At 33.7% G+C, this 21520-nt stretch overlaps 1 protein-coding gene across 1 annotated transcript; it reads left to right on the top strand.

Moving 5' to 3' along the window:
- Nucleotides 1–325: 325 nt before the first annotated feature.
- Nucleotides 326–21117, top strand: LOC100371837 (xanthine dehydrogenase/oxidase-like). Its single transcript, XM_085492122.1, has 25 exons — nucleotides 326–344; nucleotides 444–656; nucleotides 873–1014; nucleotides 1534–1701; nucleotides 2490–2566; nucleotides 4202–4298; nucleotides 4603–4709; nucleotides 7774–7961; nucleotides 8544–8760; nucleotides 9105–9207; nucleotides 9473–9524; nucleotides 9649–9775; nucleotides 9943–10062; nucleotides 11518–11736; nucleotides 11953–12086; nucleotides 12478–12652; nucleotides 12868–13059; nucleotides 13289–13434; nucleotides 13527–13608; nucleotides 16174–16398; nucleotides 16528–16602; nucleotides 17215–17267; nucleotides 17443–17623; nucleotides 18785–18973; nucleotides 20066–21117. Exons 2-25 carry the CDS (start codon nucleotides 531–533, stop codon nucleotides 20228–20230), a joined length of 3360 nt encoding a protein of 1119 aa, XP_085348248.1. The 5' UTR covers nucleotides 326–344; nucleotides 444–530; the 3' UTR covers nucleotides 20231–21117.
- The last annotated feature ends 403 nt before the right edge of the window (nucleotides 21118–21520 follow it).

Here is a 21520-nt window from a genome sequence, read left to right as displayed (position 1 = left end):
TCATTAAACATATTAATACTGGCTGTTTATGATATGATAATTGATTTGTGATTCATTCCCCTACAGATAGCCAAGACTTACTTTAAGCGTTTTAGCTAGACATCTATTGAGTTTACTTTACTGTTATATCGCTTATAGTTCTATGAACTTTACAGGAAGAACTTGTCCGTTACCATGGTACTCAGTGCGGTTTCTGTACACCAGGAATGGTAATGACAATGTACACACTACTGCGAAACAAGCCTTTGCCGACAATGTCAGACATTGAGCGCGCACTAAGTGGAATGATATGCCGCTGTACTGGGTATAGGTCAATATTGGAAGGGTTTTACACTTTCAGTAAGGTGAGTTAACTATTCCCAGGAAGACTAAGAAGGTTGTAATTTTATAGCAGAGTGACAATTAAAGAACTCACTTTCTAAACAGTTGACTATTTATCACAGGAATCAAATTGCGGTGACTCCGCCAGCGGAAGTGGTATTTGTAGTGGTGTCAGTCGTAGATGTTGTAAAGATGTTACGAATGATGACATGGTCAATGCATGTCCTTGTAAAAACACAAGTTCCTTATATTGCGAATCTACGAATGGTGTTAGTAATGTTGACTATTCTCTAAATGATGCGACTCAGGAATTTATATTTCCACCGGAGTTGATGGTAAAGTATAACTATTTGAAATTCACAATCATAATACATTATGCAAAGTCCAAGAACTCAAAATAACCAGTATGCATATTTAATTAGTCAAGAAAATAAAACACGTTGCCAAATCGCTGAGACAAATATATATGAATCAATTATTATAACCCAACAATCGATTACGTCACGCGAAAATTCATACGTATAGATAATAATATAGCTCTTTTTTTGTAGAAAGTCGAATCGATTCACACAAAGGCTGCAATCTTCCGGAATGAGCGTTGTACCTGGATACGGCCAACGACACTACATCAATTATTAGAATTGAAGCAAACATATCCCGAAGCGACTCTAGTAGCTGGGAATAACGATATTGGTAAGTTTATGTAATTATTATAATCCTTTAAGTATAAGACAGTCAATGTTATTTCAATGTTATTTTCTCTGATTGCATAATATCTGGATTTGTTAGACTGCTGACGGTAACAACCTTGTTATCACTTTCTAAATCGTCCTTCCGACGGAAATGACTCTGACTAATATAATAAACTGATATAATTATATTCTTAGGCAAGTAGGGAACTATAACTCTTAACATTGCCCTCAGTCAAAATCAATTATAGTATTAACTTTTTGACAGCAATAAAGAATTATTGAAATGTTTCAGTAAAACAGTCGATTGGACCGAGGCAAATGCATATACATAATCAGGCTGTATTGGTAGTAGATGGAGTATATACATAACTTTAATTAAAATTGAAATTAGAAACGAACATTACACTAAATTACGACTTAATATTGTTTTCATAGTATATTTTATGCTTTTGTAAAATTATTGCAACGGGTATTCATAACAATTCTATTTAGTGGACATAACATTAATCTATTTTAACAGGATTGAACACACTCCTTAATAAATCGTTTCCGCCTTTGATGTTTGCTGTGTCCCATGTTCCGGAGCTGAACAGAATAGAAGTTTTTGAAGACAAAATCAACATTGGTGGCGCTGTTACAATGACGGATATCATTGAAAAGTTTACGCAGCTGATTTTGACAATGCCAGGTAAGAACATTTGTTTTCATCGATTGTGAAATATAAATTTACCTAAAATCTTTTTGTTTCAGGACTTTCAGATTACAAGACATCGAAGAGGGAAATTTTGTTCTAAAAACAAAAACACTAATGCCGAGTTAAATTCAGAGCTTTTACATAGTATAGGCATATTATATCTAATAATTCTGAAAATTTAAATTTGTACATATATATATAATTTGTTTCCAAGAATGGTTAAAATAATAAATATATGGTTAAAATGGTTAAAGGTTAAAAAAAATAGATATATGTTTCAAATGATCGCGTATTGTGAATGACAAAATGCCGTTTTACGGCAGTTTTCTATTGCATTTTATTGCTGCTGGCATCCATTGCTCAGATCTTATTGTGTGGCATGTTCACTCTATTTTCTCGTAAATATTGAACTTCTGATAAAATAAAGTACTGTTAGTTATTTATAAGGCGTGACCTGCCCTATTAGTATATTATATATTCAAATACTACGGGTGTGGGTGACAAATGTACATAATGCAAACGTTCATACACATTATATGCATATAAAGTTAAAGTATGTATAAATTTTATGCAAATAGATTATACACATACAATTTGAACAAGCGTATAAATTATACGACATTCCAAAGTTTGCATATAATTTGACCGGGCCTTTAAATTATAACACATAATTACAAGTAAATGAAATTTACAAGTTCTTATGTTAATTTATGTTATATGTCGTTTTCTGAGATGTGTCTTGTTTGTTTCTAATTTAAGAAAATATCTGTATTTTGTTTCAGAAACAAAAAGTAGAATTTTGCAAGCACTGAAATATATTATGATGTCCACTGGAGGACCACAGACAAGAAATACATCAGTGAGTGATTGATTAATTATTTGTTTGGTTGGTTGGTTGGTTGGTTGATTGACTGATTGATTGAGTGAGTTAGTGAGTGAACGAGCGATTGAGTGAGTGAGTAGGTGGGTGGGTGGGTGTATGGGTGGGTGGGTGCTTGGTTATTCGATGGGCGGTTGGGTGGGCGGTTGGGTGAGTGGGTGGGTAGGTGGGCGGGTGAGTGGGTGGGTGGCTGGGTGGGTGGGTGGGTGAGTGAGTGGGTGAGTGAGTGAGTGAGTGAGGTCGTTTGGTAGCGAGTCTATGTTAATTTAAAACAATTAGGAATTGTTAGACATTAGATTAATGGCTAAGGTAAGGTAAGGTAAGATAGGTATATATGCAGTATAACAACATGTATATCAATATGACGTTTTATTTGATTTTATTCAAATTTAAGTTAAGTAGATTGGGTTTAATTAAAATGTTAGCATTCGCAACCTCATATAAATATACAATTTGGTGTAATTTTACTGAATTTAATTTATTGCATTTACTTTGTAAGGGAGACATTCGTGCGTGTATTTGTGTATTGTGGTGAACGAGTGAGTGAGAAAGCTAGTGGACGTCAATGTAAAAAATATCCATCGAACTTCTTAGGTAATTCATATAGACTATTTCCGATAGATAAACAAAACTTTAATGGAATATTATTTATTGAAATGAAAACTGACAACTCATGAATTAGTGTGTGTTTATGGATTAGATTCGACGTGTAATCAAGTATACTTTATGTATCCATTACGGCAGCAATACACTGAATTGAGGCATGAGTATCTAGATTCAATTCTTAATGAAATAACTGGCATATCACGGGAACAAATACTGGTTCGTTTATTTTCAGGGCCAATAAGAAAACTTGCTCTTTTTATAGAAAAGGCCTTTTACAAAAGAAGAAATTTGTTGTACGTCTGAATTTTTATGAACTACACGATTGTATTGTTGATATATTATTTCAAGCTCTCTTTCATAACCTTTATTTGTGAATGTAATCGTTATTATTTAAGGTGACTTATAAGTCCACTGGGCTGGGCAGTTCTCTGAGCTGCAGGTCACTATAATAAATAAATTACTTACTTACGGGCAACTATAACAATTTAATTCTCGTGTCATTAAACGTCACATCACGTACCCGGGATCGTAACGTTCTCAAACGTTTCAGCACAGCAAAGACACACACAGATGGTGTGTCAAACTCTAGCCTTAACCAATCACACGCTTGGTATTTAACATGCCATTATATACTTGATTAATGGTTCACTATATTGGAAGACTATTCATATAAATAGTATGTGAGGCGCCAAAGTTATCATCCGTAGTAAAAACGACAGTCCGTTGGCAATGTTTATATCTTTAATTAGTTCCAATCACTGATTTTATTTCCGTTCAGTACTTTAGATATAAGCTCAAATGATAACAGAATATCAGCGTGAATAATCGCGCCCGTCCTTTCACTGGGAACCAATCAGCTAGTCATAATCAGTGAGTTTCATCATAATTGCCAAAACATGAACCGATATCTAAACACATGAAAACATAATCATGACACAACTAAGACCCATTAAGGCCAGAATGATGTACAACGTTATTAAACTAATGTAATATATTTAACATTCTCAGACAATTGGTGGTCACGTGGTAGCTGCTCTTGTTGCTTCTGATGTCATTCCGCCACTGATAGCTGCTGACACTGAGGTCATCTTAGGTCAATCGATAGGTATATCCAGCCATCATTTAGCAATCTTAGAAAAGAGGGTAGAATATTTAAATATTGTCCATTATGAGTGATTTGATATTATGATAACCACCAGAGTTATGAAGGACATATGAAATTAAGATTTTATAAGACATGTAATTATTGCAGTTTGCGTAGTAGAAGATAGGGCGTTTAATACGTTAAAACATACACATCATCGTCTCTATCATATGCCAATAATGAATGTGTGACGTTAACAAAGCAGAAAATGACACAGAACAGATATACTGTCATATGCTACCATTTTGATTATGACGTTTTACAGGTCACCAGAGATCACTGCCAATAAAGTTGTTTTGTCTACATGATCGGAAGGTAGATCTAAAACAGGAGGAATGTATTCTGTCCATCTGCATCCCATATACTAAGGCGGTAAGTTAAAAATGTGCTCCGACAATTTTCAATTTTAGTCTTCCTTCTCAAACGCCGCCACAAATCCTGCTATGTGAAATGCGCATGCGTGGACTAGAATTAAGATTCTTCGGACAAGACAGTTTGAGCAAAGTTTGTCTAGTTTGAAGTGTAATTGAGATATCAATAGGTAAATAGAAGTTACTACTTTAATTGTGTCTACTTTATTTGTTTGGTACAAATACACTACGCATCAATTTGCTGCTCATCATCATTTTTTAATGTAGATCCATGGCTACACTCAGTAATGTTAAAAGTTTATTCTATTTGTATGGACCAATCAGATTATCAGAATTGTTATTGCGTAATATGGGGCATATGTCATAAGTCATGCATCTTATATAATTACAAATTTTCAAGTAAAATCAAACCTTGGACGTTTCACAACTCGTGACGAATCACCACTAGATTGTGGATGAAACAAATTTACGTGCGCGGAAAAGATGAGTCGGGAGAATATGTCTTTATATCAGACAAGTGTTTTAGTCGACATCTGAAACTACAAGAAATCTACGAATTAATGTTATTACCAATAATAATTCAAGAAATATTGTGTAAAACCACCAATATTATCTGATATTGGTTTACTTTCAATCTGCTTGCACCGACCAATCAGATTGTCGAGGTTGTTATTACATGATGGAAATATAGGCAATTAATAAAATGCGTCATTACACTGAGCTGCAACAGTATATATGATAAATACAATTATTACACTGCTTTATTACACGGAACTGTCATGGTATATGGGATAAATACAATTATTACACTGCTTTATTACACAGAACTGTCATGGTATATGGGGTAAATACAATTAATACACTGCTTTATTACACGGAACTGTCATGGTATTTGGGATAAATACAATTATCACACTGCTTTATTACACAGAACTGTCATGGTATATGGGATAAATACAATTATTACACTGCTTTATTGCACTGAACTGCCATGGTAATGGGATAAATACAATTATCACACTGCTTTATTACACGGAACTGTCATGGTATATGGGATAAATACAATTATTACACTGCTTTATTGCACTGAACTGCCATGGTAATGGGATAAATACAATTATCACACTGCTTTATTACACGGAACTGTCATGGTATATGGGATGAATACAATTATCACACTGCTTTATTACACTGAACTGCCTTGGTATATGGGATAAAGACAATTATCACACTGCTTTATTACACTGAACTGCCTTGGTATATTGGATAAGACAATTATTACACTGATTTATTACACTGAACTGTCATGGTATATGGGATAAATACAATTATCACACTGCTTTATTACACTGAACTGCCTTGGTATATGGGATAAAGACAATTATCACACTGCTTTATTACACTGAACTGCCTTGGTATATGGGATAAATACAATTATTACACTGCTTTATTACACTGAACTGCCTTGGTATATGGGATAAATACAATTATTACACTGCTTTATTACACTGAACTGCCATGATATATGGGATAAAGACAATTATTACACTGCTTTATTACACTGAACTGTCATGGTATATGGGATAAATACAATTGTCACACTGCTTTATTACACTGAACTGCCATGATATATGGGATAAATATAAATAATACACTGCTTTATTGCACTGAACTGTCATGGTATATGGGATAAATACAATTATCGCACTGCTTTATTACACTGAACTGCCATGATGTATGGGATAAAGACAATTATTACACTGCTTTATTACACGGAACTGCCATAGTAAATGGGATAAATACAATTATTACACTGCTTTATTGCACTGAACTGCCATGATATATGGGATATATACAATTATTACACTGCTTTATTGCACTGAAATACCATGGTATATGGGATAAATACAATTATTACACTGCTTTATTACACGGAACTGCCATGGTAAATGGGATAAATACAATTATCACACTGCTTTATTACACTGAACTGCCTTGGTATATGGGATAAATACAATTATTACACTGCTTTATCACACTGGACTGCCATGATATATGGGATAAATACAATTATTACACTGCTTTACTGCACTGAAATACCATGGTATATGGGATAAAGACAATTATTACACTGCATTATTGCACTGAACTGCCATGATAAATGGGATAAATACAATTATCACACTGCTTTATTGCACCGAAATACCATGGTATATGGGATAAATACAATTATTACACTGCATTATTGCACTGAACTGCCATGATAAATGGGATAAATACAATTATCACACTGCTTTATTGCACTGAAATACCATGGTATATGGGATAAATACAATTATTACACTGCATTATTGCACTGAACTGCCATGATAAATAGGATAAATACAATTATTACACTGCTTTATTGCACTGAAATACCATGGTATATGGGATAAATACAATTATTACACTGCTTTATTACACTGAACTGTCATAGTATATGGGATAAATACAATTATTACACTGCTTTATTGCACTGAACTGTCATGGTTTTGTCACCAATAATTCCCGATTGCTGCGATTGCTGTAAAATAGGTGTATATATTATTTTTTGCGTTTTTAGTTTGTCAAAAAATACCCAACTATTCTCTACAGAGGAGAAGGTGTGATCCTACATGTACCTAGCGGCCAATTATAACAACTTGGGGAAAACTCGGTAATCGGTGTCCATGAACGGTGATCTTGTTTGCAAATTAGCCAGGACGAGTAAGGTGTCTTGACTACGCTCACATTTTCCCATCATTTACATATACTGGATAAATGTGATATCAAATTCGTGACATCACCATACTATATTTGTATAACTCCTCGTGTGTAGTAATTTTCATTTGTTTCTTGCCAAGGGATTGGAACACTTGAAACTGACTACACTCGTCTATTTAATCTGATATTGGGTTACTCACGGAATTTCCTCTTTTTATCACTTTTTTTATTAATGGATGATAATTTCAGTATTGTTTACTCAAGTGTTTGTTTAATTAAAAAAATAGTTTACTGATAAGTACCAAATGATTTTTTCAAAATAGGATGAATATTACCATGCATACCGTACAGATACTCCCCATCGTCGTGACGTCACTATTGACGTTGTCAGTGCGGGAATGAAAGTTACTTTTAAAGATGATACTATCTGTGATCTTAACATTATATTCGGTGGTGTCGGAAAAGATGTAGCTATGACAATCGGTGATAGACTTGCAAGGTTGTCGGGAAGGTAGGTCGATTTGTGTAGTGTTAGATTTAAGCAATACAAATCGTTGACAGCGGTATAAGGTTATATACAACACATATGCAGATACCGATTGTCATTATAATTTTCGTGACATATATATTCAACATCCGTACGTTTTGTCAGGCAAAACATGTCCAAACACTAAACAGTAAAGGTTTAAGTTGTACTTATCTCTACGGATTTCATATTGTTGACATAAGGTAGTTGCAAAGATACACATGCGGTTGGACACTAACCTACTCACTGGGACGACCAGCCGACGACCTAGATCGATATGGCGCCAAGCAGTCTAGTCGATATGCGGATATAAATGTAATTGACCCACTGTGGACATAGTAGTTGTAATAAACGTGTGCGTTAACAGAGAAATTCACAATTGAATGTTAAGTGATGCTTGGTAACATTTTCAACGAAAATATCTAAGATCATTTTAGTGTATCCAAGCATGATAACAAAGGCAATAATGGTAACACAATTCTTACGTAATACCGTACTTGTAGTGATTGAGGTTTAATGGGAAATAAATATATTTTATGTTCAAATAAAAATATGTTTACATTTCAGTGTATGGAATGAACATTTACTACAATGCGTGTTGAATATCGTAGACGAACACGCAGATATGATAAAAACATTTGAGAAAGATTTCAAACAAGGAATTATGAAAGGTTTTGTCTTCAAGTTCTTTCATGCCGTGTTTTTAGAACGATATGGAACTTTGAGCACGGGACAAATAGGACTGGGACCAAGTGTACCAGCGAGGGGAACTCAAAAATGGCAGGTGTGTTGAAGCTGTAATTTATGTCATTCTGTTTGTTACCCGGAACTGTAACGTCATTAATTCATTTAGTGAATAGTCGTGTAATAATTCCACCACTGCATTTTATTGTTAATTTGTATACATATGCATTAGAAAAACAAAAACAAAACGATTTGATTGTGAAGGGCCATATAGTGCGTGTTCCTGATTCCGTAAACATATCCCCGGATATGACATCATAACAATATTATAGTCTATACGGTAACTGTTGTGATACTGAGTACAAATACAATTTTGACAATTTATCATGAATGGTTTCCGATGAGGCAAGCTTTACTGAGATTCTACTTTGCTTTTATTCCCAGCGACATATTGACAAAAGCGTTGGACTTTCATGCCATCATACATCGTCAATTCAACAAACAACTGGGGAGGCGCTCTTTATTGATGATATCATACCACGTAAAGGTAAACTGCGTCGTTGATTCCCATAACTAAATTTGCTATATTATAGTGATCAATGAAGAAACACATTTGTTTGCCAAAATCTGCAAATAACGTCATTTCGGCATATATATTGGTCAATTTGTTTAAAACAAATCCTAAAGTGTGTGCTTTAATATACGGCAACGTGTATGTGGTCAAACTGAACAATTTATACGATTTATACCGGTATGCAATCAACTACATTAACATAACGTATTGTGTTACAATGTATCATTTTCTTTTCAAGACGAACTCTTCGTGTCGCTAGTGACGAGTACACGAGCACATGCAAAAATAAAGTAAGTTTTCATACTTCTATACTATTTGTTAGATCTATAAATTTCTATTTGATGATTGCATTAGTTTAAATTAGTTATTATATTATTGTCAATACGCTGCATTGGGACTATGATTTAAATATAGATACATAGATTACAAAGAAGCCCTCAAACTCACTGGAGTAAAGTATTATATCGATGCTGATGACGTGCCTGCCAGGAATGCTATCGGCTCAAACAGTGCAGAAGAAGTTTTATTTGCTCGCGATAAGGTTCGTTAACAAGCATATCATAAGTGATTTTTTAACAAAATACATTTATTATGTGACACATACTACAATTAAATACACATGGTCATGTTGAATCAATTGAACTCAAGAGCAGTCATTATAACAGTTTGTTTGTTTGTTTCAATTGTTATATCACAATGTGTATTTAGGTGACTCATTGTGGACAGATAATTGGAGCCATCATTGCAGAGAGTAGAGAAATTGCAAGACATGCTGCTAAACGAGTTGTTGTGGAATATGAGGATCTCAAACCTATATTAACAATTGAGGTAAGAATCTGTGTTGTTTAACTGATCCGTAAGCAGGTTCTGAAAGCTATTATTTTTTAGGGTGACGCCCATATTTGTTGATACCATATATGATTCCCATTGACGATCACATTTCATCACATATATTTTTTATTAGCATTATAAATAAAATTTCTGAAAATTATATTTATTTCAAAATAATTTTTGGATCGTTTTAAAGAAAAATTAAATTCCATTGACATAAATAAATAAATATAAAGCGTTTACATAACCAATCGATTTATGTCATTCATTACATATTGTATGGTGAAATGGCAATGCAACAATGGATAAAGTTCTATAAAACAAATATATGTACAAACTAAATTTGGTTGATTTTAACTCATATTTTCACATGTTCAATATATGATATCTTCAAATGTACATGATAACGAAAACTGTATATGTATTTGAAAAAAGTACAAACAAATAGGAAACTGGGTTTCACATTAATTATTTTGAAAGTGTTGTCCTTTAATATTGCGGAGGGAGTTTATGTTGAGCATTTGTTTACTCTACTTCAACTGCGACAGTATAGAAGTAAAGCAACCCAAAATATACTTATTTCTAAATAAGATTTACAAATCCAAGACGTAAGGAAAATGACCAATAATCAATTAGTGGAATTAAGAATGAAGTTACAAGTAGCCTCAGAGCAGTTAGAACTACTCCTCCTATAGAACTATTCGTTAGTCGTCTTCACCCAAGTACTACTAACGAAGATATGATGTATTTTATGCGATCCCTGGGGATTAATGACGTGAAAGTCACCATGCTTAAAACAAAATTTGATACGTACGCCTCGTGCAAGCTGACAATAGGTTCTGCCACTAGCAACATTTTGTTAGAGGCAGATAACTGGCCTAATGGCATATTGATTCGAAAATATTATCCATTGAAAAATCAAAAATCAACATGAAGCTGAGAATAAATGGAGTTAAATCCTCAATTCAATCGGTAAAGGATAATTGTGAACGAAGTGATGTTTGTTTATTGCCGGAGCATTGGCTCACAAAATCAGAACTTTGTATGTTATCAAATGTTAGTGAAGATTTTAATGCAATGGGTAAAACTGCTATGAATGAAGAGTGTGACATAAGACTTGGTCGGCCCTAAAGTGGAGTTGCGATATTATGGCGAAAAAATTTGGGCAATGTCAAAATTAAACGTTATAGTGATAGCAGACTTATTGGTCTGAAAATTTCAGATAGAAAATTAACAATTGTCAACATAAATATGTTTGGTTTAATAATGTTTGGCGTTGAGTAGAAAAAAATGTACAACCTAATATAAAAACGATTGTGCACATACTATACAAAATATCATTTGTTCAATATTCAACCCTTTAATATGAAGCGTGTGGACAACCAAACATAAAGGTTTCATATTTGTATTTTACTCGATTTGATTATTGCAAATTCATCAAATTTATTTTAGGATGCTATTGAAGCCGAATCTTACTTTGATATGTTAAAACTTGTTGACGGCGATGTCAGTAAAGGTTTTACATCATGTGATCACATCATTGAAGGTGAAGTGATGCTGGGCGGCCAGGAACATTATTACCTGGAAACACACATATCTCAAGTTATCCCGGATAATGGTGATCAGACAATGGTGGTGCTATCATCAACACAAAACCCATCTAGTGTACAAGTATGAACCTCAGTGAAAATACAACCATTTATAGATCTTAAGATTTTAATGTTGAAATCATTATAAAACAAGTCTTGTTCTGCCACGATATTATTTTCTATTCAAATATTATCTTTTTTTATTGTTGGAATTATTGTTTTCTTGTGTAATACAAATAACAATTAAAATGCATTTGGTGTATGTGGTATCGTCAGTAATAAATGCACTTTGTTGCAGAGTTCTGTTGCCGACGTTCTCGGTTTCCACTGTAACAAAATAATAACTAAACTGACGAGAATTGGCGGTGGATTTGGTGGGAAAGACACAAGATCAGACATGTTTGCTTGTATATGTGCTGTTGCAGCTCACAGGTAATTTGTTGAACGTAATACAAAGTGAAATGGAAGACCGTACATACATAAGGATTAGGTTAATTATTGGCGATGTACTACGTAATAAGGTCAGCCTTTTACACTTACGTGAGAAGCTGCGTTAAATGCGCATTGTAACAATTTAGTATGGTGAAATGTATGTATGGCCAGAGATTTAAAAACTTGGTGAATGTAACACTGATATCAAGATAATGTATATACTCATATTGCGATGGACTGTACTTCAAGGTACTGGTCAAAAAATGCAGCCATATCAAATGTTTTATTGTGATACTTTTGTTTTGTTGTACTAGAATCTAGGTTAAATGTGATTTTGTTTGTTCAGTGGTACTGGAATATTTAAAAGATCTGTTGATACGCTTGTTTGCAGGGCTAAACAACCAATGCGATTAGTTTTAGAACGCGAAGACGATATGAAGATTAGCGGTGGTAGACACCCGTATCTCGCCAGATACAAAGTTGGTTGTACTAAGAATGGAAAACTATTAGCATTAGATGTTCAACTTTATTCTAATGGTGGACATTCTCTTGACATGACGCCGTATGTAAGTACAACGCCACTTCACTTAAAATTGAATACAAATTAAGTTTTGGCCCGTAGCAAGTACTTTGTCCTTTAACCGTTCCCAAGTCCCCGTGTAAATACCAATACAGAAGCTTATGTGTGACATTACTTGAAAGAACAGTATTGCTATCGCTTAACTATATACTGATTGTGTTATAACGATCAGACAATGGGAATTGTCTTCTCTTCAACTAGGTAATGCAATATGCGTTATTGGCTATTCCAAACTGCTATATTATTCCCAATGTACGACTACAAGGATTTATGTGTAAGACGAATCTGCCATCAAATACATCTATGAGAGGATTTGGATGTCCACAGGCTGTTTTTATTACGGAACACATCGTGACTGATATTGCAATTAAATGTAACATATCACAGCAAAAGGTATGCCAATAATATTATTTATTGATGAAACCTCACACGTGTTGATTTTTGTTTTGGAAGTTTTTCTTTAGCTGGACCGTAAACCTTTTCTATTAATCACGCCGTTCTGTTTTAATTGTAAATAGGTTTCAAATTGTTGTAAATTGTTTTACAAAATTATATTATCTCGAGATAATGTTTTTTGTTTATCATTGTTCTTTTTTAAATGCTAATTGTTCATTTTTTTCAGTTTCGAAAAATTAATTTTATTGGAAAAGACTTTGTTACACATTATGGTCAGATAGTTGAAAACTGTAACGCAAGAAGATGCTTTGACGAATGTGTCGAGAAAAGCAAATTTCATGTGAGACAGGATCAGATACAAACATTTAATAGGTGAATATGACTTTCTAACTGATTATTTTATGTTTTCTATAAATACCTACTGCCAGCAAAATTAAGTCTGATAATGTATTTTTTCATTCCAGGGAAAACAGATTTGTAAAGAAGGGAATATCTGTTACTCCAGTGATAATGGCAGTCGGGTTTCACTGTAAACTTTTGAATCAGGTATGCTGTCTTTTGCTGCTATATTTAATTCACATGTTTTTCTAAAATAATAAAAATTATGTACTATTGTTTACAAACTGATGCGTGAAACCAGGGTTTTTGATTTTGTAAATACCTCAGAAATTGCGTTACAACAAGATTATTTATATTGTAAGGCCTGTAAGACAAGACAATAGTACTGGAAATGTAATACATATAAAACAAGCAGTCTCTCGACTGAGATAGCTCCGCTGTTAGCAATGCACATTTCAATTAAAGAACAGAAGATATCATTAGAAAATGAACAATATGCATAGTATCAATGCAATGGGACTTGCTGTTTTCAACAAGAATTCAAAAATAACATTTTTCATCATAAATGATTGTGGTTTTTAACAAGAAGTCGAAAATATCACTTTTTACCAAAAATGATAAAAATATTCATCAAAATTAGAGAATTAAAGATATCATTACAAAATGAACAAATCTGAGAGAGGTCCACATGTAGTACCTATATATGTATTATCAAAGCAATTGGACTTGCGGTTTTTAACAAGAAGTTGAAAATATCACTTTTTACCAAAAATTACAAAAATATTCAACAAAATTAGAGAATTGAAGTTATGATCATGAAATGAACAAATCTGAGAGAGGTCTACCCAAGGTACATATACACCAAGTATCAAAGCATTCAGGCTTGTAGTTTTCAAGAAGAAGTCGAAAAAGTAAAACATTGACACGAACAACGGACGATGACGGACGACGACGGACAATCACTCATACGATAAGCTCCGCTCGACAAAGTCGAAAGCGGAGCTAACAAAATATCATGTTAAAGCTCCTGGCTTTAATACCTCTCAAAATAATGACACGAAAAAAAGCACAGACAAATGCAATGAATAAAGTCACTAAAGTAATGGATTGCTTAGGAAAGTGTGCATTGGTAATAACTCATCAACTCAGTTCCAGCAACACAACAATGAAGAAATACAGAAGTATTGCTTGCAGAGGAACGCCGTTATTCTAGAGGGCACCGCTGAAAGCAGATCGCAGAGCAGTTCATACAAGTCTCACAGAATGATGGTTGAAGCCTGTATCACTTGTCTCACAATATCGCAGTAGCTACACATAGGATATATAGTAGAAATGATGGTGTCACGTAGATCATAAACATCCTTTGTTATTCAAATAACAGCACACTTTGTAGATTCCAAGTCTCCTTCCAAAGTTGTGAACACCCATTGTTATGTCAATCACAAGCACACCTGGTAGATTCCAACTGTCCTTCCAGAGTTGAAAACTTATGACAGCTATCACACGGCAATGCACACCGTTTCTTCCCATGATTCCATGTACACTTCTATTTGCAGGGTTTGTGGTAATATGCCAAAACACAAAATAAAGGATTCTGACAATTACCAATTCCATCTTTTGTTAGATGCAGTTCAATTTGCTATTGACAATTTGTTTATAAAATATCAAAGTTAAACGTATATTATAAGGGGGGTAGGAATAAGTTCTCTGTCTTTTTCAAAAGATCGGTAACTTGTACACCAACACTTCGGCAGAAACGAAAGAAATGCCCTGATTAAAACGATTTCGCCACGGATGAGATCAAAACCATAACTTCTACTACTGGTATTAGAAATCGGATAGACTTAGCTATCACTTTGGTTCTGACAGTTACAGAGCTTGCATCCAAAAACAGTAAAACAATCTTGCCAGTGAAATTAAAGGAAAGTACAATAAATATGACCATACAATTTAAAAAAATACGCATTGCTTGTAAACAAGAGTGGTTTACAGTTGATGTTAACACAGGGATGTATAGAAAAGATATGATTCCCTCCCCAAACGCCCTCTATAGTATGATTTAATATCGCACAATAATTTGCAGAACCAAATATGGAGTTAACGCATTTCTCCCCTATATAGCTCACATGATCACATTTATCTCTACATCCCCTGTAATACCAACAATTAGGTGTGTAATAAATATATCAGCAGGTTAGCTCAATTTCTCTAATTGAAATTTCTCCAGCGCCATTTTATTTTCATTCGAACTTTCACAAAGTTGTGATGGTTTTTTTTTCATGTTTCCATTCACATCGTGAACATACAGTTACTTCGTATTCTACCTACTTTATTGTATTGCGTTTCCTGACGAAATCTTAAAACGTTGAATTACCGATCTTTTGAAAGAGACAATCAGCTGTAGCATTAATTGCTTCTTTATCTCATCCATCTATATGCCACGGGGGTAACCTGTGAGAGTGAACACTCTTAACCATTGTCCATATTAGGACATTACATTATTATTATACATTATCAGACGATATATCATGATTCATTGAATCTGCATAAAAGTATACATGTTGAAATAAATGTGTAAAACTGTAAAGGAACTCAAATAAAGCAATTCATAAAAAGCATATACCGGTTTTGAACATGTTTTCCTGATGTGTCCGAGTCTGATAGTAAATCATAGCTAGAATCAACTTGTTCATTATAATGCATGCATGTGTTTTGTATATTATTTTAACAACGACGTCCAGTTCAATAGTTGTATATTCATCGTAATTGCAGGCTGGAGCTTTGGTTCAAGTATATAGAGATGGGTCAGTTCTGTTAACTCATGGCGGAGTTGAAATGGGTCAAGGGCTTTACATAAAAATGATTCAAATAGCAAGTACAGTTCTTGATATACCAATGGACTACATTCATACTGCAGATACCAGCACACAGACAGTTCCAAATACATCACCCACTGCAGCTAGTGTTGGAACTCATATCAATGGATGTGCTGTTAAGGTAAGGGCAGATTAATAACAATTTATAAAAAATACTGTTGACATTCATCAAAATGATGGTTCGTTCGTTCTACCAAATGACGTACTATAGAAGCGTACTTGTGTTAATAATACTTTTATTTTTTTATAGAGAGCTTGTGAAAAAATAATAGAAAGATTAAGAATACTGAAGGAAAATGACCCCGAAGGAGACTGGAATAAATGGGTAAAAACTGCTAGATAAGCAAATTTGAATCTTGGTCTGTATTGCGTGCGTTTCATTTTTATCATCCATCCTTGACACTTTACATTATCTGCTATCAGAATTAGGTTTGGATTATCTAAATCCTGCTACTCATTAATTATGTACATTTTTTCCTCTTAATGACTCAAAATATATCAAGGAAATGCATTGTCATTGTAAAAAATAAGTGTTTTGATATTATTTAGCAGTTAAAAATATATAGAGAGAATATATCTTCTCACATATTATATAAATTGCCGCATTTGTCTTTTTTAAACTTGACTACGGTGTCGGGTGAGTCGTCAGATGGACTAGCGTGTCATTGTTTACAAACAAGCGTCTACCCTTGAGCCTTTGCGGTTTTAGCGTGCGTTGTTATCGTCGCTTGGGACTCAATTTAAATGTTAAATGTTGTTTTGATTTCATATTTCTTGTTCATGTGACTATAAAGGAGCATGCTTGATTTATTTTGAAACATATCAATACAACCAAAAACAGATTGAGATGGTAGTATATGTGCATATCATATAATTGCTGGAAAACAATGTGTATATGCATAAGTGATAAAGTGAAATACGATATTATATTTTTCAGGTCATGGCAGCTTATATGGGCGGTGTTAGTTTATCCGCTACTGGATATTATATGTACAGTTTGTGTTTTTCATTCTAATCTAATGTGTTATGATTAAACTTGTCAGTCGTACAACGAGGTGGTTGGGCTATAGTTTGACGTGATATTAAAATTATATGCAAATAGTAATAACATGGTTAATAATAATAATGGTTAACAATATCTACATACTTACATACTTTATTCCAGAGATGAAGATATTACATTGGATTTTGGGACATTCAAGGGAATCGCATCATCAAGTTTTGTGTGTGGTGCGGCCTGCTCAGAGGTTGAAATTGACTGTTTAACGGGTGAACACCGAGTACTAAGTACAGATATTGTAATGGATTGTGGACGATCTATCAATCCGTCTATTGATATTGGACAGGTATATTAATATATATATATATCCTACATATCATGGCAGTATGATGGATTAATCATCTTGTTATTAAACCTCAGATCAGATACACGGGGATCGTTACGTTCTCAAGCCTCTCGACCAAGCAAAGACCAACACAGAGATGAATCGTGTCAAATTCTAATCTTTGTCGCCCTGTAGTGAGCCCGCCAAAGCTGGCTCGCCTGCCGAGCACTGCCCAAGACTCTCTGCCTCGTGTGATGGAGATCTCTCTCAGAATGACCAAGAATCTCTTTATTTACTTTCCAAAACATTAACCCTTGACATGGAAGTTCAAGAGATTGAGGGTTTGCATTCCTCACATTCTACTCATGTAGCCAATCACATGATGTACTTGCCACGTCATATACATTTGATTAGTTGTCCGGCATATTAGGAGACTACACACACCAAACTGTCAGGAAAAACGGTCTGTTGTCAACGTTTATATCGTAATTAGTTCCAATCACTGACTCAAGTGTGGCCTAACGCGTCCTATAAGCCTAAATAATGACATGTTATGGAAAAGTGTTGAATGATATCACCCAGCCACTCCATTAGACACCAGCTATCAAGTAAATATCTAGACACAAATCCATGACAGTAGTACAGTGTAATAAATTATAATAATTGTGTACAAGGTATTGACTCAAATAATCTGACTGTTTGAACGTTTTACGCCATGACTGACAACCTCAAGATTTGCTCAATATCAAAATAGCGGTGGGTAACACTATACTTCCAAAAACATTTGTTTTGGTTGAATTAATCAAAGTCGTAGAACGGTTCGTCTAAACAATGTATTTTGTACGCGTTGTGACGTCGATATGGGACCGATATGGCTGTAGCGCTTCAAGAATGTCTTGTAGTTTCAGACAGCAATTACTAATGCGTTTGTGTCATAAAGCTATTGTTCTCAGGCTTCGTATAGTTCAATGCGATTCCCTATAAATTGTAACTAATAATTGATGCATGTAGAAAACACTGAACTAGCGATTCTTTGTCATTCTGTCACAAGTGAGATATGACCATAATATGCATACATGTATATAGGGTCTTCATCTAGCCAATACAGCTGCCAGATAATGTAAAAATCGTGAAATGATATATACAATTTCATATATTGCACTTATATATATATTTCTGTAGATTGAAGGCGCATTTCTGCAGGGTTATGGCTTGTACATGTCGGAGGAACTTATGTGGTCAGAGAAAGGAGAATTAATACACAGTGGTCTTGGAATGTATAAATTACCGCGTGTATATAATATACCGAGGATCTTCAATATAGAACTTTTGAGTGATTCGGAATCTTCAAAGCACGTCTATTCTTCTAGGGTAAGCTGGCGGATTTTATGATGACTTGTTATTATGTGTAAAAAAAAATTATATATTTATTTAATTCATACATTTTAATTTTCAAAATTGTCAAAGCAATAGGTATTTATCAATTATCAGATCGTGGCATGTGGAACTTTAACTACTATCTGCACCAAGAGCGTGGTTGGTCACTGATAAACCTGCATGAATTATAGACAATTATTCGAAGAACACACCATAGCTTGATCTAATTGATTTGCAGTAACTTTTAAAACCTCACCCCCTGAACACGTATCATGTAGCCTTTAACATTAAGGACTCAATGAAGGGGTATCTGATTCAATTAAGTGGGTGTCTGCCTTTTCAACTGTAACAAAATTGTCAAGTTCAGAAAAATGCTGCTTTTTCGATACGATGGTGTGTTTGTGTCATTATAGACTGTTGTAGCTGATCTTATCACACGCCGCAATATACTGCATGATATAGTTTCCTTCTCTTCTTCTAAGCATTTGTAACAACCATAATCTGTTCTATACTTAAGAAAATAATGACAATCGTTGTACTTTTTGATCATCACTGTATATATATTGTTATCTAAGGACTACTATAGACTGATTTAAATTCGAAACTTGTCAGACACAGTCTGAATATAGATGTAATAAACAAAGTTAACCAGCTTTAATTAGACAATTTCTAACAAACTTCTACAAAAATAATAGCGAACAAATTGCATCATTATGCAAATAAATCACGAAAAAATGTCACTTCCTACAACACAAGTTCTATGTAACGTATATAGCTTAATCTGACGGAGAATAAGTCGCTAATTTGCGGTACAGATAGTCTAAAGCACTATTCGCTAAAAAAACCTCAACCTGATTGCATCAAGTATGTACCCTTATAACCATAGTTACCTGAAAATTTATGCAGTTTTCATAGTCACACGTAACTTTAGTAACGTCTTCATAATTAACTTACCGAGGTTCATCTCCATATTCATTCATTCATTCATTCATCATTCATTCATTCATTCATTCGTTCATCATTCATACATTAACTTCCCAACTCATTTATTTATTTGTTTATTTATGTAATTATTTATTTATGTAGGGTGTAGGAGAACCGCCTTTAGTACTTGCTTGTTCTGTGTTTTTTGCTACAAAAGAAGCAATTGCCGCTGCTAGAAGAGATATTGGACTGAGCGAGCAGTTCAGAATGGATAGCCCTGCAATACCTAGACGTGTTCTGATTGTATGTGGCGATCAACATAAATAGACTTATTCAATGCACTGATTTCTACAATAGTGACGTAAATACTGTATATTTTATAGTATTATGACGTAATCAAATATCATGAATTAGTCAATACTTCAAAATAGCTTCAAAATTGTCGAGTTGTAAAATAAAACATATTTCTATTCGACTGTTATACACGTATTTCTACTCTTAGCATTTATTTTTGGTAAATTTGCTGTCATCTTGGCATTACAAAGTAATTGGTCTTGCTCTTTCTGAAAAAATCACAGCAACATACTAAACAAGAAAATATGTATAATTCAATATTTAACGTATTTGTCGTAGTCATACAATTTTGTCTTGTTGACATGAAATGTTGTAGTGATTTGTATAGCCAGCTCTATGCGGTTATATATATTTATTTGATGTAATTTATATAATTAATTTACTTTATTCCATTTTCAAAAATTATGGGTGACAAGAACAAATATAACGGCTAAAATATGTATGAACATTTAGCAAAATGTTGATATGTTGTCGAGAATAATATTGTGTTACAAGTACCTGGTGATTTTGCTTCTCACGTGATGATATTTTACAATATCTCGGAACATAAAGCCATTAACCTAAATAATGATTACGTTTTTCATTCAACAAATGCTATCGTAGACTAATATCATATTGTGAATAAAATTAAGTATAATAAGGGTGTACGGTATAGATTTTATAATTTTTATCATTGGAGGTGAGAATGCGTTTTTTCTGGGTGACAAATTAGCATTGTGGCTTACTGTATACTATCTGTCACGTGTAAAGTATAAGTGGTATTTAGTGTACTTAGTGAACGATTTCATGCAAAATCTTTTCCTTGTAAGGTGTGAATCCATCAGTGGGTTAAAGTTTCAATAAAATAATTTATAATGGTATTCTTTTGCATCATGTTGTGCTTCCCAGTAAGCAATATATCAATATCATTCTTATCATTAATTATTTACATGATTATTGCTATCACTATTACGATTATATACAAATCATTTATTAAATTTGGATTTGTGAGTGGTAAATATAAAATGAATTACAATAATACCTCACGTAATTACTTTAGCAAACCACGAACAAGAGTTATGATTTGTAAGTGGTAAACATAAAATGAATTAAAATAATACCTCACGTAATTACTTTAGCAAACCACGAACAAGAGTTGTGATTTGTAAGTGGTAAATATAAAATGAATTAAAATAATACCTCACATAATTACTTTACCAAAGCACGAACAAGAGTTATGATTTGTAAGTGGTAAACATAAAATGAATCAAAATAATACCTCAC

The sequence above is a fragment of the Saccoglossus kowalevskii genome, chromosome 17 (assembly GCF_978046115.1).
Source record: "Saccoglossus kowalevskii chromosome 17, keSacKowa6.1, whole genome shotgun sequence".
In the NCBI taxonomy this organism is placed as follows: Eukaryota; Metazoa; Hemichordata; class Enteropneusta; family Harrimaniidae; genus Saccoglossus; species Saccoglossus kowalevskii.
This window is presented reverse-complemented; position numbering and strand designations above follow the sequence as displayed.

Bases quoted from the DNA above. Each gene is read 5' to 3' on its own strand.
- LOC100371837 (XM_085492122.1), top strand. From the start codon at position 531: ATGGTCAATGCATGTCCTTGTAAAAACACAAGTTCCTTATATTGCGAA. The intron at 13,435-13,526 runs GTGAATATGACT...TTTTCATTCCAG, and splicing joins CAGATACAAACATTTAATAG to GGAAAACAGATTTGTAAAGA. The intron at 16,603-17,214 runs GTAAAAACTGCT...TATATTTTTCAG, and splicing joins AAGGAGACTGGAATAAATGG to GTCATGGCAGCTTATATGGG.